This window comes from Lampris incognitus, chromosome 8 (genome assembly GCF_029633865.1).
Source record: "Lampris incognitus isolate fLamInc1 chromosome 8, fLamInc1.hap2, whole genome shotgun sequence".
In the NCBI taxonomy this organism is placed as follows: domain Eukaryota; kingdom Metazoa; phylum Chordata; class Actinopteri; order Lampriformes; family Lampridae; genus Lampris; species Lampris incognitus.
Genome location: NC_079218.1, coordinates 17,082,706 through 17,096,384, shown reverse-complemented (window position 1 = coordinate 17,096,384; position 13,679 = coordinate 17,082,706). Strand labels below are relative to the sequence as shown.

At 39.7% G+C, this 13,679-nt stretch overlaps 1 protein-coding gene across 4 annotated transcripts; it reads left to right on the top strand.

Annotated features, from left to right (window-relative positions):
- Positions 1–3,629: 3,629 nt before the first annotated feature.
- On the top strand, positions 3,630–12,709 carry zfpl1 (zinc finger protein-like 1). 4 transcript variants are annotated; one of them, XM_056285108.1, is made up of 8 exons: positions 3,630–3,745; positions 6,684–6,795; positions 7,054–7,165; positions 7,327–7,520; positions 9,865–9,943; positions 10,079–10,270; positions 10,554–10,677; positions 11,666–12,709. In XM_056285108.1, exons 2-8 carry the CDS (start codon positions 6,694–6,696, stop codon positions 11,850–11,852), a joined length of 990 nt encoding a protein of 329 aa, XP_056141083.1. In that variant the 5' UTR covers positions 3,630–3,745; positions 6,684–6,693; the 3' UTR covers positions 11,853–12,709. The 4 variants fall into 4 exon arrangements, with proteins under 4 accessions (XP_056141083.1, XP_056141084.1, XP_056141082.1 ...); XM_056285109.1 differs by having other exon boundaries at positions 3,632–3,778; positions 6,689–6,795; XM_056285107.1 differs by having other exon boundaries at positions 3,632–3,778.
- The last annotated feature ends 970 nt before the right edge of the window (positions 12,710–13,679 follow it).

Here is a 13,679-nt window from a genome sequence, read left to right as displayed (position 1 = left end):
AGTTATGCAGTGAAAATGTCTGCTGTCATTGCTTTAACGGGCCACGGTGTTCAAACACCGGTAATGCCCTGTAATGGAGTACCCGTTCCCTGAGAGGTCTGTTATGTTGGGTAATCGAGCAGCATGTAGGTTTGTTTGGCACTACCGACTGTATTCATTCTGCTGCACTATGGGAGCCATGTTGCAACATTAACATGTAACAACAGTTTACATTATCATACATTACCATGAGCTGCCTTTGAATCATTGCATCACTTAGCAACAGCCATGGAGCATCTCTGCGGAGCTAACATGGCTGACGTTGTAAACAGCATCGCCCATCATTCATGTCCCCTCAGAATGTTTAAAAAGGACAGATCAAGGTTTTTATGACATTCTTCCTTTTTGTCCAAACTCTTTAATTATACTTCCTTTCTCAATGAATCCAACTATTTTGTACATACTGTACTGTACATTGTACGTATACTGGTACTCTCTCTCATGTCCATCTACCTCATGTAAGTAACCTGCTAACATCTATTTCAGCATCTCTGATAGAGTCGCTGCACCATTGCACCTTATCATCTCTTATTTCACCTGTATAAGTCAATCCTTGTGTATAGATCTGAAGATTGCTGTGTTGTAGTGTTGTTCTTCCATGTTCAGTACACTGAGAGAGCCTCGAAACCGGAGTCACATTCCATGTTTCTGCAAACCTACATGGTCAATAAACATGATTCTGATTCTGATCAAATCTATTTTGCTTATTGCCGCCCAATCCTATTTAATATATTCATTATATTTACTATCTCAAACCCGCAATCTTAGCTCACAGATGACTGCGATAACTGATAACCTATGGAGCAGACCTACAGCACCGTACAGCCCATCTGTAGACTAGTGACGATGAAATATTTTAATATGTTTGGCTGATATTGGCTCATGTTCATCAATGTAGAAATTATGAATGTAGCTTGATTCATTTATTATAGCGTGTTCAGTGGATCTTACGAATAAGCCTTTATTTCACCGAGTCCCACTTTGTTGAGTGGTGCACTCCATCTGCTGTCAACAGAGACTAACTGCAATTTCCCCACAGCCTGAACCTGACAATGCATTACACAGAAAGCAAACGTTTTATCAAAAAAGAAAATCCTTAAATGTTTCATGACACAAATGCCTCTCCAATACATCCTACATGCATCAGTATACCAATGCTGCTGACTACACATTTGGCCACCATTTGTGGCGAGATTGCGATGGTTTGGACATGTGCGGAGGAGAGGTGCTGGGTATATTGGGAAAAGGATGCTGAAGATGGAGCTGCCAAAGAGGAAAAGAGGAAGGCCAAAGAGGAGGTTTTTGGATGTGGTGAGGGAGGACATGCAGGTGGCTGGTGTGACAGAGGAAGATGCAGAGGACAGGAAGAGATGGGAACGGATGATCCGCTGCGGCAACCCCTAACGAGAGCAGCAGACCGCAGCAGCAGCAACAGCAGCAGCAACAGTAGTAGTAGTAGTAGTTGTTGTTGTTGTTGTTGTGCAATGTTGCATAAAACACATTTGCCAAACATCATAAGTGCTTCAAAAATTCTCTGCCTGTAGTTAATATATTGACTAGCTGTCCCTGCTATCAAAGAATTAGGCACTATTACAAATGACACTATAATCACACCAGAAGAGACATTTTGCAATAAGTAAACAATGAAATAAACACAGGTATTGGATACATGTAGCCTGCATTTTATTTCCACTTGGAATAAGGAATATGAGAGTTTGCATGGTCGTCACCTCAACATAAGTAATGCAAAACCAGTATAGACTTTTGAGGGTGGACTGATGTTTCCCCTGCTCAACGATATTATGTGTATTGTTTCTCTAAATCCATAAAGGGGAGGCCCATTTACTGTATCTATTGAGCATGTCATTTTTTGTAGTTATGATACAGTAATTATTTTTGGCTTTTTATGAACGCATAAAGCCACATTGCAATAATTGTGGGTCTTTATGGGCATACTGATCTGCAACCCAGGGGTTTGAGTGTATTTTAATAATAAAAACTTGCTTTTTTTTACGCACTGTTAATGTTCAAACAGAACACTATTCAATAGGCTACATAGAACATGACATGCACCTATTTTACTGGAGAAATTTAGGTTTTCGATGTTGATTTGTGTGGCTGACATAATCAACTCAGCTAACATAGCCCTCCTTTCAAAGGTTGTTGAAAACCACACAAGTAAGCAAATATACATGCGTGCAAAAGCAGTGAGAATAAAGGATTGCTAGATCCGGGAGGGGCAATTCCCCCATTTTCAGAGAGCTTAGCTCCTTCATTTTCTCCCTAAATGTTCCCCTTAAAGCCCAGAAGGCCTCTGGATTATAAGGACGTGGTGTGATGGAGGAGCCGGAAGACATAGGAAGAGATTTTCACCATCGTAGCGCTTACAGTCTGGGCTATATATATGGTTTACCGGATTTGTGTGATTTAGTTTTAGATGAATGGCGATTAAGTTGAATATCCGAGGTTTTTTGTTTGTTTGTTTGTTTGTTTTTAGGCAATCATATTGATAATTAAGTTGTATGAGTCTATACATCAAAGTTAAAGTGCTGTTAAAAACAAGAAAACAAACAATGGAAAATGGAAAATAGGAAAAACAACCCGGTGATGATGTGATGGGTTATTAGGCTATGTATTTATCATCTTTGTTATGCCAAAGTGTGACAGTGGGAGTGTGTTAGGTGCCACAGGTGTCAGACATATGGACCTTATTGGCAAGTTTATAGAGAAAGCATTACGTGATGTGGAAGAAAAATGGGAGGATGCGTAGTTTTATAGAAAATTAATGGCAGGAAGCAAGGTCAACACACAATCAGCCTTAAGGATCTTCAACAATGTTCTGATGGTGCAGTTATCCTGAATTATGTTGCACCCACAAATCTAGAGGCTATGGTTCTCATCTAAAATAAAGCAGAATTCCTTGAGTGCATTGCCAAGTCATAAATCATGTGGCACATGCATAAATTTAGCTGGATTTGCAGCCACAGAGGTTCAGGGATAGGGTTGGACAAAGTTTGGGTTAAGACTAAGGGTACTGATACTGCCAATCTTCAAAATATGATGATTAAAGGATTTTATAATAAGTCATAAATTCTACTCTTTCGCAGTAAGGCAAAAACTTTGAGCTGAATACCTTTAAAATACTGAAGAACAATAGGTAGCCTAGTTCTTCTTCTTTGGTGCAGCAGTGCATATGGGCCATCACTTCAGTTTGTGACCTTGTGAAGAAGAAAGTAAAATAATGGTACAATATCCGCAAAACAACCATCAACTTTTGTTTAGGTTATAGACTGGGGCAAACATTACACCACATATTTTATATTTTATTTTTAATATAAAATGAGATTGAAGACAAATGATTACTGAAAAAGATTCCGTCATTTCTCATTTCTATTGCTTCTGCTGAGTTTGGGGACTGAGAGAATGAAAATATCCGTGGACACACTTTTGGGTCCTGTAGACTAGTTACTCCATGACAGTAGAGGGCGATATACGTCTTTATGTTGTTTACGAACCAAGAAAGAAAAAAGAAAGAAGCCGATTCTCCGGATAAGCGGAAGAGACGTGGCATATAAACATGAAGTGGCTGGCTAGCAGCTAAGTTTCACACTTACACCTAATAGCTAGGTGATGGACTTTTAGAGAAAATGGTAATGCGAGCTTGATGGATCTTAAATGACATTGCACAACATCAGCTGAAACGGAGGTAATTTCTATAAAGCGGTTATATCGTTAACAGGTAGGTTAACGTTGAAATTGTTCAGTATAACGTAGCGTTAAAGAGCAGAGTTTACTCGACCAGCTAGCCTCAGCTACTTTGGTAGCCACCGGGTTGACCATTAGTGTTAACTGAGATAATATTGGACTTTTGTAATTGACATTTAGGAATATTGACGCCGTCAAAGACGTAGCTTTCAAGAGATATCTTGTGTACGCAGGAGCAGCCCAGTCTGATCAGTAATGTCACATTGTCAAATAACAATAATCTAAAGAAAAAAATCACATCCGGAGACGTCTTGAACGTCATTTAGTCGCGCCGAGATCGAAAAGTGGCTGATGGTGTGCCACTAGTGGTTCAAGCGGCTTAAGTCGGTCCCTAGAGTGGTAGTATGACGCTCGTCTTCCACTGGCACATACCGTCCGTCTCCTAACGACAGGTGCCGCTTGAAAGTGGTAGGCCACTGTCATGCTGTCACACCAGCCCCGCCCCCTGATCATCATCAGTTCCGTAACCTACGGAGGTCGTAGGAGCACAGCTGGTGCCTCAACAAGTCTCCTCCACCGTTTATGGCGATTGAGTCTGGTTGAGTCAGCATTGTGTCCAGTAGGGGGAGTACCTGGTGGTCGCCATTCCTCTCCAGGTATGGATGGCCGTTGGTTCACAGAGGAACTCGTCCGCCCTTTGACAGGTTTTGTTTTTAGTCCTGCTGGGTGTCCACACACCCTTCTCACAACAACCCAAGGGTTGAAGGGGGGCGGCGCCGGTTTAGTCGCCGACGACCCAGCAGTTGCAGTTTAACGTCGTACCCAGGACCGCCCGCCCCCTGATGCATGTGCAAATTGAATGGCAGCGGGCTAGTTTTACAAGTACTGCCGTAAATGTGTATATATTTTTTCTGTCTTTACTGACGATGTTAACGTCACATTGCGCCGTACAAATAAAGGGATGTGTAAGTTTCTCTCGTCCGGTCCGTTGTTGGGACATGTGCGATGCTTTTGAAATGACAGTAATTACTAGGGAGGGATGTAACGCTACTCAACTCACGATTCGATGTGATTCAGGATACTGGGTTCACGATACGATTTTCTCACGATTTTTTTAAAAATAAAATGAGATTGAAGACAAATTATGACTGAAAAATATTCCTTAATTTCTCAAACAAAAATCTACAAAATATATTTTCCTTTTATCTTTTCTTTATCAAATTAAAGAATCCTTTTTTATACCTGAGGTAGGTTATAAACTATACAAAACAAGGCGCATCTCCTTTTCTTTGTAAAAGTGAAAACCCTCTTTTGTCTTAAATAAAAGAAAGCTGGATTAGGAGTCGGTAGAAACTGGAATGTGCCGCTGGATTAGTAGTGGTAAATGTGTAGAAACTGGCATATGCCACTGGATCAGGAATGGTATATTGGTAGAAACCAGCATATGCTGCTGAATCAGTGTAAAATGGCATAATTGGAGCCCTTGATGAAACATAAATGTAAGAAGTGAGAAAAAAAATCCAGCATTTACTTAATAAAATAGTTCAGACTGAAAAATGTTGACAGCTCTGGGTTTAGTGGCTGTTACATGCTGTGAATGAGAACAAATTACCAAATGTCTATATCGTGGCCTTCCTCACAGTGGATTCATGCCAATGTTGGAATTTACAGTAAAACTATATCAGTTGTAATCAATACATACATACATTGTCATTTCAGACTATCCGAAGATAGATCATAGTGAGAAAACCCTGACATCTATGCCAATCATACCTAAGCTGGTAGAAAACGGCTTATGCCATGATGATAGCAACCAGTTCCTCATTCAAAGTGTTTATGGTGAATAATAAATGTGCCATACGTATGTTCCGCAATGTGGAGTTTTATATGATGCAGTGTGTGATTGTGTGACGTAATGTGTGATCACGTTCTACTAATAAATTAAGGATGCCCAAAATGATACAAGTATTATTTGGTTAGTTGGCTCTAAACTTCTCTTATGGATTAGTCAGACTGGCTACGGTGTTAGCTAAGGCTAGCTCTAATATTAGCTTTGGGTACATCGGCAAGGATCTGTTGCACATATCCCAAAAACAGAATGAACGAGAGAAACTTACACAGTCCTTTATTTAAGGTGTTATGTTAACATTGTCAAAAAAGACAGAAAAAAATATACATTTATGGCAGTACTTATCGTACAACTACATAAACAATACATAAACTAAATACATAAACTGATATCAAAAGAGACTATTGTGATCATGATGACTTAAGATCATGTTAAGTGTGACTACTGATTTCATAGACAGACAGCAAAGTTACAAGTTTTATAGGAATATTACTGGTCTAGGAAAAACCACTATATTCAGGTTCTCTGCAAGGAAAATTGGTTCCAACTAACATGTCTTTCTGCACCATGGGTGGGGATACCTGTGGTCAGTTGAGACTGAAGAGGTCACTCAGATGACTGATGAAACATTTCTCTCAATAAATGTGTCCAGACGAACCTTTATGCAGCTAGCATGTCTTTAGAAAATTCAATACATTTAACTCTAGTTAAAAAACGACATGTCATGTCATATAATGGGTGATATGAACTAACCAAGTGCTTTGAAAATTTGCAGTGTGAAAAAAATGTTGAAAAAAATATGTAATTAAGACAGAATAATCATGTGTTTTAGCAAGTTTTTACTTATGAAAATAAATGTTAAAGCGAACGCTCCTGGTTTGATTGTCTCTTGTACACAGTTGAAAAATAAGTCTGCCCACATTAGCCCAGATTTAAGTCTGTCCATTCATTATACTAATTATTACCATATATGCTTACAGTAAACATAATTGGTCTACTGTTAAAAATGTCCGTCGTATACCAACTGCTCAGAAGCTCTTTAATTGTAATGATAAAAAAAAATAATTCTTCATTGGGTTGTTTTCCACAGAGCAGCTGCTATGGGTCTGTGCAAGTGTCCCAAGCGGAAAGTGACCAATTTGTTCTGTTTTGAACATCGCGTAAATGTTTGTGAACATTGCCTGGTCTCCAACCATAACAAGGTTAGTTGTACATTTAATTTGTAAACATGCATATTGTAGGAGGCATCATATGCAACTGGACTTGGTATATATCCGTGAAGACGTTTCGCCTCTTGGATGAGAGGTGAAATGTCTTCACGGATATATACCAAGTCCAGTTGCACTCGATTCAATTCCTTTGGATAACCATGACCTAGATGAATGAGAACATTCACAGACATGATGCATCATATGTTTCTCTCACATTAATTATGTTTTATTTTTTCTTCTGCCCTTTAGTGCATTGTGCAGTCATATCTGCAATGGCTTCAGGACAGTGATTACAACCCAAACTGCACTTTGTGTAACAATCTCCTAACTGCTGAGGACACTGTCAGATTGATCTGCTATGGTAAAATTACTAGCATTTATAGTGTGAAACTCACAGGAATCCTCATTTCACCTTGGTCAGACAAATCCTGAACTGTCCATTACAATGTCATTATTTTGAGTTATCCAGCCCCAGCCTCTGCATGCTGAAACTTTCTCCTCTCTCCTGTCCTTCACTCCCAGATGTGTTCCACTGGTCCTGTCTTAATAATCTGGCAGCACGTCTGCCCCTCCATACGGCTCCAGCGGGATACCAGTGTCCCACTTGTCAAGGTCCAGTGTTTCCACCTTCTAACCTGGAAAGCCCAATAGCTGACATGCTGAAAGAGCAGCTGTCATCAGTCAACTGGGCTCGAGCTGGTTTAGGGCTGCCACTGGTAAGGGCCTTTCGCTACTAAACTATCATTCTTCAGTGATCATTCTAGCAATCGGGGACATAATTATTTGCTTCACCACAATGTTTTGTTGTTTCTGTTGGTTCTCCACTTTGTGATGGTGCTGTGACAGTTGAGTTTCACACAGGGATAAATGCATTACCTGTAATCGTGCCTAGATAATTTCCAGACAAGCCTTGAGATCAAATTGCCTTGAAACTTCTGTTGCAATTGCTTCACTATTGCTTTTTACCACTTACCTTTCAAATCAATAAATCCCCCCGTACTTGTTACCTAATGGTTTCAGTATTTTATAAATAATACAGGTACTTGAATATGACTATTTAAACTGAAACACATGAGAATGTATCATGCCTCACTGCAGGTATACTTCATCCCTCTGATAAATGCTCTTTGGGAGTACTGAGATAGTCAGCCATGCTGGGCCAAAGAAGATACATGAGGAACAAAAGTCAAACAAACATGTTTTTACATGTGAAAAATGAACAAACCAACATTTTATGCATTTTGAAGCACTTCATCAATTATAAGTTGTGTGCTTGAAGTAGATAGCCACAGAAACTCTTTCATTATTAAATGCAGACAGCATCTAACACTAGCCAGTTAGAGTGGTGCTTGAACCTTTGTGAACCCTTTAGAATTTTCTATATTTCTGCATAAATATGACCTAAAATATCATCAGATTTTCACACAAGTCCTAAAAGTAGATACAGAGAACCCACTTAAACAAATGAGACAAAAATATTATATTTGATCATTTATTTATTGAGGAAAATGATCCAATGTTACATATCTGTGAGTGGCAAAAGTATGTGAACCTCTAGGATTAGCAGTTAATTTGAAGGTGAAATTAGAGTCAGGTGTTTTCAATCAATGGGATGACAATCAGTGTGTGAGTGGACACTGTTTTATTTAAAGAACAGGGAGGGACCTATCAAAGTCTGATCGTCACAACATGTTTGTGGAAGTGTATCATGGCAAGAACAAAGGAGATTTCTGAGGACCTCAGAAAAAGCGTTGTTGATGCTCATCAGGTTGGAAAAGGTTACACAACCATCTCTAAAGAGTTTGGACTCCACCAATCCACAGTCAGACAGATTGTGTAAATGGAGGAAATTCAGGACCATGGTTACCATCCCCAGGAGTGGTCGACCATGAAAGATCACTCCAAAATTAAGGCGTGTAATAATCAGCCAGGTCACAAAGGAGCCCAGGGTAACTTCTAAGCAACTAAAGGCCTCTCACATTGGCTAATGTTAATGTTCATGAGTCCACCATCAGGAGAACACTGAACAACAATGGTGTGCATGGCAGGGTTGCAAGGAGAAAACCACTGCTCTCCAAAAAGAACATTGCTGCCCGTCTGCAGTTTGCTAAAGATCACGTGGACAAGCCAGAAGGCTATTGGAAAAATGTTTTGTGGATGAAGGAGACCAAAATAGAACTTTTTGGTTTAAATGTAAAGCATTATGTTTGAAGAAAGGAAAACTGCATTCCAGCATAAGAACCTTATCCCATCTGTGAAACATGGTGATGGTAGTATCATGGTTTGGGCCTGTTTTGCTGTATCTGGTTCAGGACGGCTTGCCATCATTGATGGAATCCCGAATTATACCAGCGAAGTCTTAAGGAAAACGTCAAGACATCTGTCCATGAACTGAATCTCAAGAGAATGTGGGTCATTCAGCAAGACAACGACCCTAAGCACACAAGTCGTTCTACCAAAGAATGGTTAAAAAAGAATAAAGTTAATGTTTTGGAATGGCCAAGTCAAAGTCTTGACCTTAAGCAATCCTGAAGCGAGCAGTTCATGTGAGGAAGCCCACCAACATCCTAGAGCTGAAGCTGTTCTGTATGGAGGAATGGGCTAAAATTCCTCCAAGCCGATGTGCAGGACTGATCAACAGTTACCAGAAACATTTAGTTGCAGTTATTGCTGCACGGGGGGTCACACCAGATACTGAAAGCAAAGGTTCACATACTTTTGCCACTCACAGATATGTAATATTGGATTATTTTGCTCTTTAAATAAATGACCAAGTATAATATTTTTGTGTTATTTGTTGAAATGGGTTCTCTTTGTCTACTTTTAGGACTTGTGTGAAAATCTGATGATGTTTTAGGTCATATTTATGCAGAACTATAGAAAATTCTGAAGGGTTCACAAACTTTCAAGCACCACTGTAGCTAGGAGTCAGGTGTTTTTGAGTTATACTGTTCGTAGTTTTATTTTGGGAAGAAAGTGCAAAAGTGAATTCTCTCTCCATTGTAAGCTTTAGGATAAAAACTCTGCAGTATAAAAATGTCAATTTGGAAATGTTGACAGATTGAAGATCCTAGTGGCGTTCTTGAAGAGAGCACACCAAATGATGTCACTGATTATGCGGACTGGTCTACATTTGACGGTGAGTGAGTTCTCTCTTCAAATATGTCATGAAGGCACATGGCTAAAAGCAACTTTATTCATAAAAAAACCTTAAGGTTATATTTTGTATAGTAACATGTATTTGGTCTACATCTCTGTCTTTTTTTCTCATCAGCACAAGAGAAAAGTGAGGTTTACCCTAGCCACTCTTACACTTCCAATGTCGGCCAGAATTCAACATCTGTTCAGCTTACAGCACAAGAAGATCATGACATTCCCCATAACAATGTGGAGCCAATTGTGCAAGAACATGCTGTGATCAACTTTACAACTGCCACTACCTGTGACACCATCACAATACACGCAGGTATAAGACTGCAAAATTCTGTGTATCAGCTGTCGTTGCTTGCTTTTAGATCTTACTGTGTTCTTTATTTAGTCTGATGTGGCTCCTAAAACCCAAGCCAAGTGCTTATTAGGAAATTTGTAAATTTCAATCACTATTGGTTGTCTTTGAGCTTGCCTTGTCTGTGTAATAGTTGTGCAATACCTAGTTAATGAATATTTTACACTAATGCAGATGAGTAATATTTACCTTTGTCATGGAAAGTTTCGCATATGTTTTTTTTTTTTTTTTTTAAATCTCTCAGCATCATCACCAAGAAAGGTCTATGACACACGGGACACTGGTCATAGCTCTGTCACACAGATTGATTTTGATGATGATAAGTACCGGCGACGGCCAGCACTTAGCTGGTTTGCTCAAATTCTCAAGTAAGTATCATTTATCATCTAGATCAGTGGTGGCTAGCCATGGAGAGCCATGTGTATGCAGGTTTTCATTCCAACCCGACTCCACACCAGGTGATTTCACTGATACATTCTTCCTCTTTGGTTGAAGGCTTGCTGTTACGTTCCCCCGTGAAAGGTCCAGGGGATGAGGGGAAGTAACAAAGAAAATAAGTGTCCCAGGGAATAAGAAAGGTGGGAGGTGGAACGAGGTGTAAAAACAAACAGATTTATTAACCAAAATTAACCCCAAATCAATATATACAATAAAAAGGGCAACTAAAGAAGCTGGCTCTTAACTAACCAGGCTTAGATAACAAAACAAACTCAGGTCAGACCAAAAAGAAAGAAACAAGAACACTAACACAGGTTTCACCCTCCTCAAGGAGTATAGAGTACTGACACAAGAGCTCGCTCTCTGGTTGACAACAATGGCCCACTGGCCGTCTCTCTCTCTTTCTCTCACTCTGGCTGCCAACAATGGCCCACTGGCCGTCTCTCTCACTCTGGCTGCCAACAATGGCCCACTGACCGTCTCTCTCTCACTGGTTGCCAGCAATGCTGGCCTACTGGCCATCTCTCTCTGAGGTTTATACCCAGCTGATGAGGATTGGAATCACATGGGCTCTGTCAGCAGCTCCACAGGAGGCAGGGCATTACCTGGAGAGGGAAAATTACAGACACACGGCACTGGGGCTGTAACAAACCCTAGGTTTGTATACAAGAGGGTAATTGTACACAGCACTAGGGCCGTAACAGTTGCTAATAAGTGAAATCACCTGGTGTGGAGTCTGGCTGGAATGAAAACCTGCATACACAGCTCTACCATGGCACATGGTTAGCCACCCCTGATCTAGATATTTAGAGAGAGCTTTTCACCTTATCTGTTAAGTTCAAATCCAGTACTGTATGTGAAAATTACAAATGATTAAATTGGTCTGTGCTTGTTTTTATTTTTATTTTGTTTTTTTAGAAACCGGACAGGTGCAAAGAGGACTTCATTGACCTGGAAACAGCGGGTCTTCGTGTTTCTTCTGATTGGGGTTCTAGGATTCTTTACGCTGATAATCATTATGGCCAAACTTGGACGTGCGTCAGCAGGCTTAGACCCAAATTTAGATCCTCTCCTTAACCCCAACATCCGTGTGGGGAAAAACTAATCGACACTCATCACCTCATCGCTCACGTGAATTACACAACATAGGCCTGCGTCGAAAGAGCTGAATTTGGACTGCCTATGATGTGGTGGGACCAGCAGAGGGAGGCATTACCTGACTTAAACGGAGAAGAGAACGGAACAATGCCTATTTGAAAGGAGAAAAGCCATGGGTCCAGTCATTCTAAACAAGCAAACGGTGTTTGCACATGGCCCTTTGCAAGGCACAGAAAAAAAATCTCTTACCATATATAGTGACTCTCTGATTGGTGTGGGCTGGCTGTAATGCCGAGCAAAGCTGTCTGCCAACTGGACATGGCAAACTAAAGTGTTCATGGGATAAGACTTTTAGAGAAAGAGTTTTTGTTACTCTAATTGGCTACTGATAACAGCTGGGCAGTGTTATACTGACAGTATTTTCTGTTTGAAAAATACTCATCTTTGAAATGATATATTTTTATTTATCTGAAATAATGAGGTAATAGAATTAAGGCTATTGATTTGCTAAAAGAGATACTGGAAAAGTGATCAGTACTTTATGGTCAGACAGCGTGTCCTGTCCTGTTCAGTAAGTCTGGAAGGTTCTAGTTTAATTCCAGTTGGGAGAGGGAGCTTTCAGTAATTGTGGAAATCTTCTTTTACAGTTTCTCTCTTACCACCTACATAAACAAGGACAAGAAGCATAGAGATGACACTCTTGGATTAGGTTCAGGTTTTATTGCACATAATACACTAATGGCCATACGTGTTCGTGTTTGCTTCTGAAATTTCAAAACTTGCCGTGCTTTGCTTTTATGGTTGCCATTAATACTGTATGTAAACTTTGACCATAATTTTTTGACTGTTCATTAAATGGGAATACTACAAAATGTTGGAGCAGTTTTAGGTATGCTTACAGTAAACATTTCTTGTTACTAATTTATTATAGTAATATGGTAATGTAACTACAATGACCTCTCACCCCTGTAACCCTAAGGTTAACTGGGTGTAATAGGCTGTCGTGACAAACATCCTCTGACTCTGAAGTGAGTCCTCTTCATTTTCTAGGAAACCATTCCGGTCTGCACAGCCCATGCTATCCCAGATCAGCAGCATATAGGCTGTTGTGGATTCTAGCTAAGGAAGCAACCAAACGCGCACCTCTTGATCGCATTCAATTTTGTGCAGTCATTTGGTTTGAGAGGGCATGATCTTGAATTTATCATGTTTATAGATGTTTTTATGAAAAAAATAAGCATGTGCAAAAGCCCTACTGAGGAAGGATTTTAGAAAATGTAGCTGTCAATGTGTACATTTAGTACAATGAAGAGCCAGGTTTTTGCTATTCAAATGAAAACAAACTTGGAGCCAAGTAGTAAACACACAGTAGACCATCGCCAAAATCTCCAGGATAAGAAACGCCTTAACGAAATTGAAGTCAAGGTTATTTGGGGTAAAATGTCCCTCGGGACGCTAATCTCATAGACAAAGGCACTTGACTGAACCGAGGTTTATTATATTTAGAAATTTGTTGAATTTAAAATTTTTAAGTATGGTTGTTTAAGATAGAAATAGAGAATCAGTTTCTAATGCACAACCTCAACTTTACTGCACAGTGGCTGAAAATTGGAGAAAAAAAAACCGTTATGGGGTGAATATTTATTACCGTTGCATACTATTCAGACTTGCTATTATGGGTGTGGTCAGGATTTATGAAAAATATGTCCTAATAACGAACAAATCAGGTCCATTTAGTATATCTTAATAAGATTTTAGGGAGTAAAATAGACCCTTATTTATATATAGTTGGAGAAATGACCATAACTGATATGAACGTGGATCTTTTCATCGA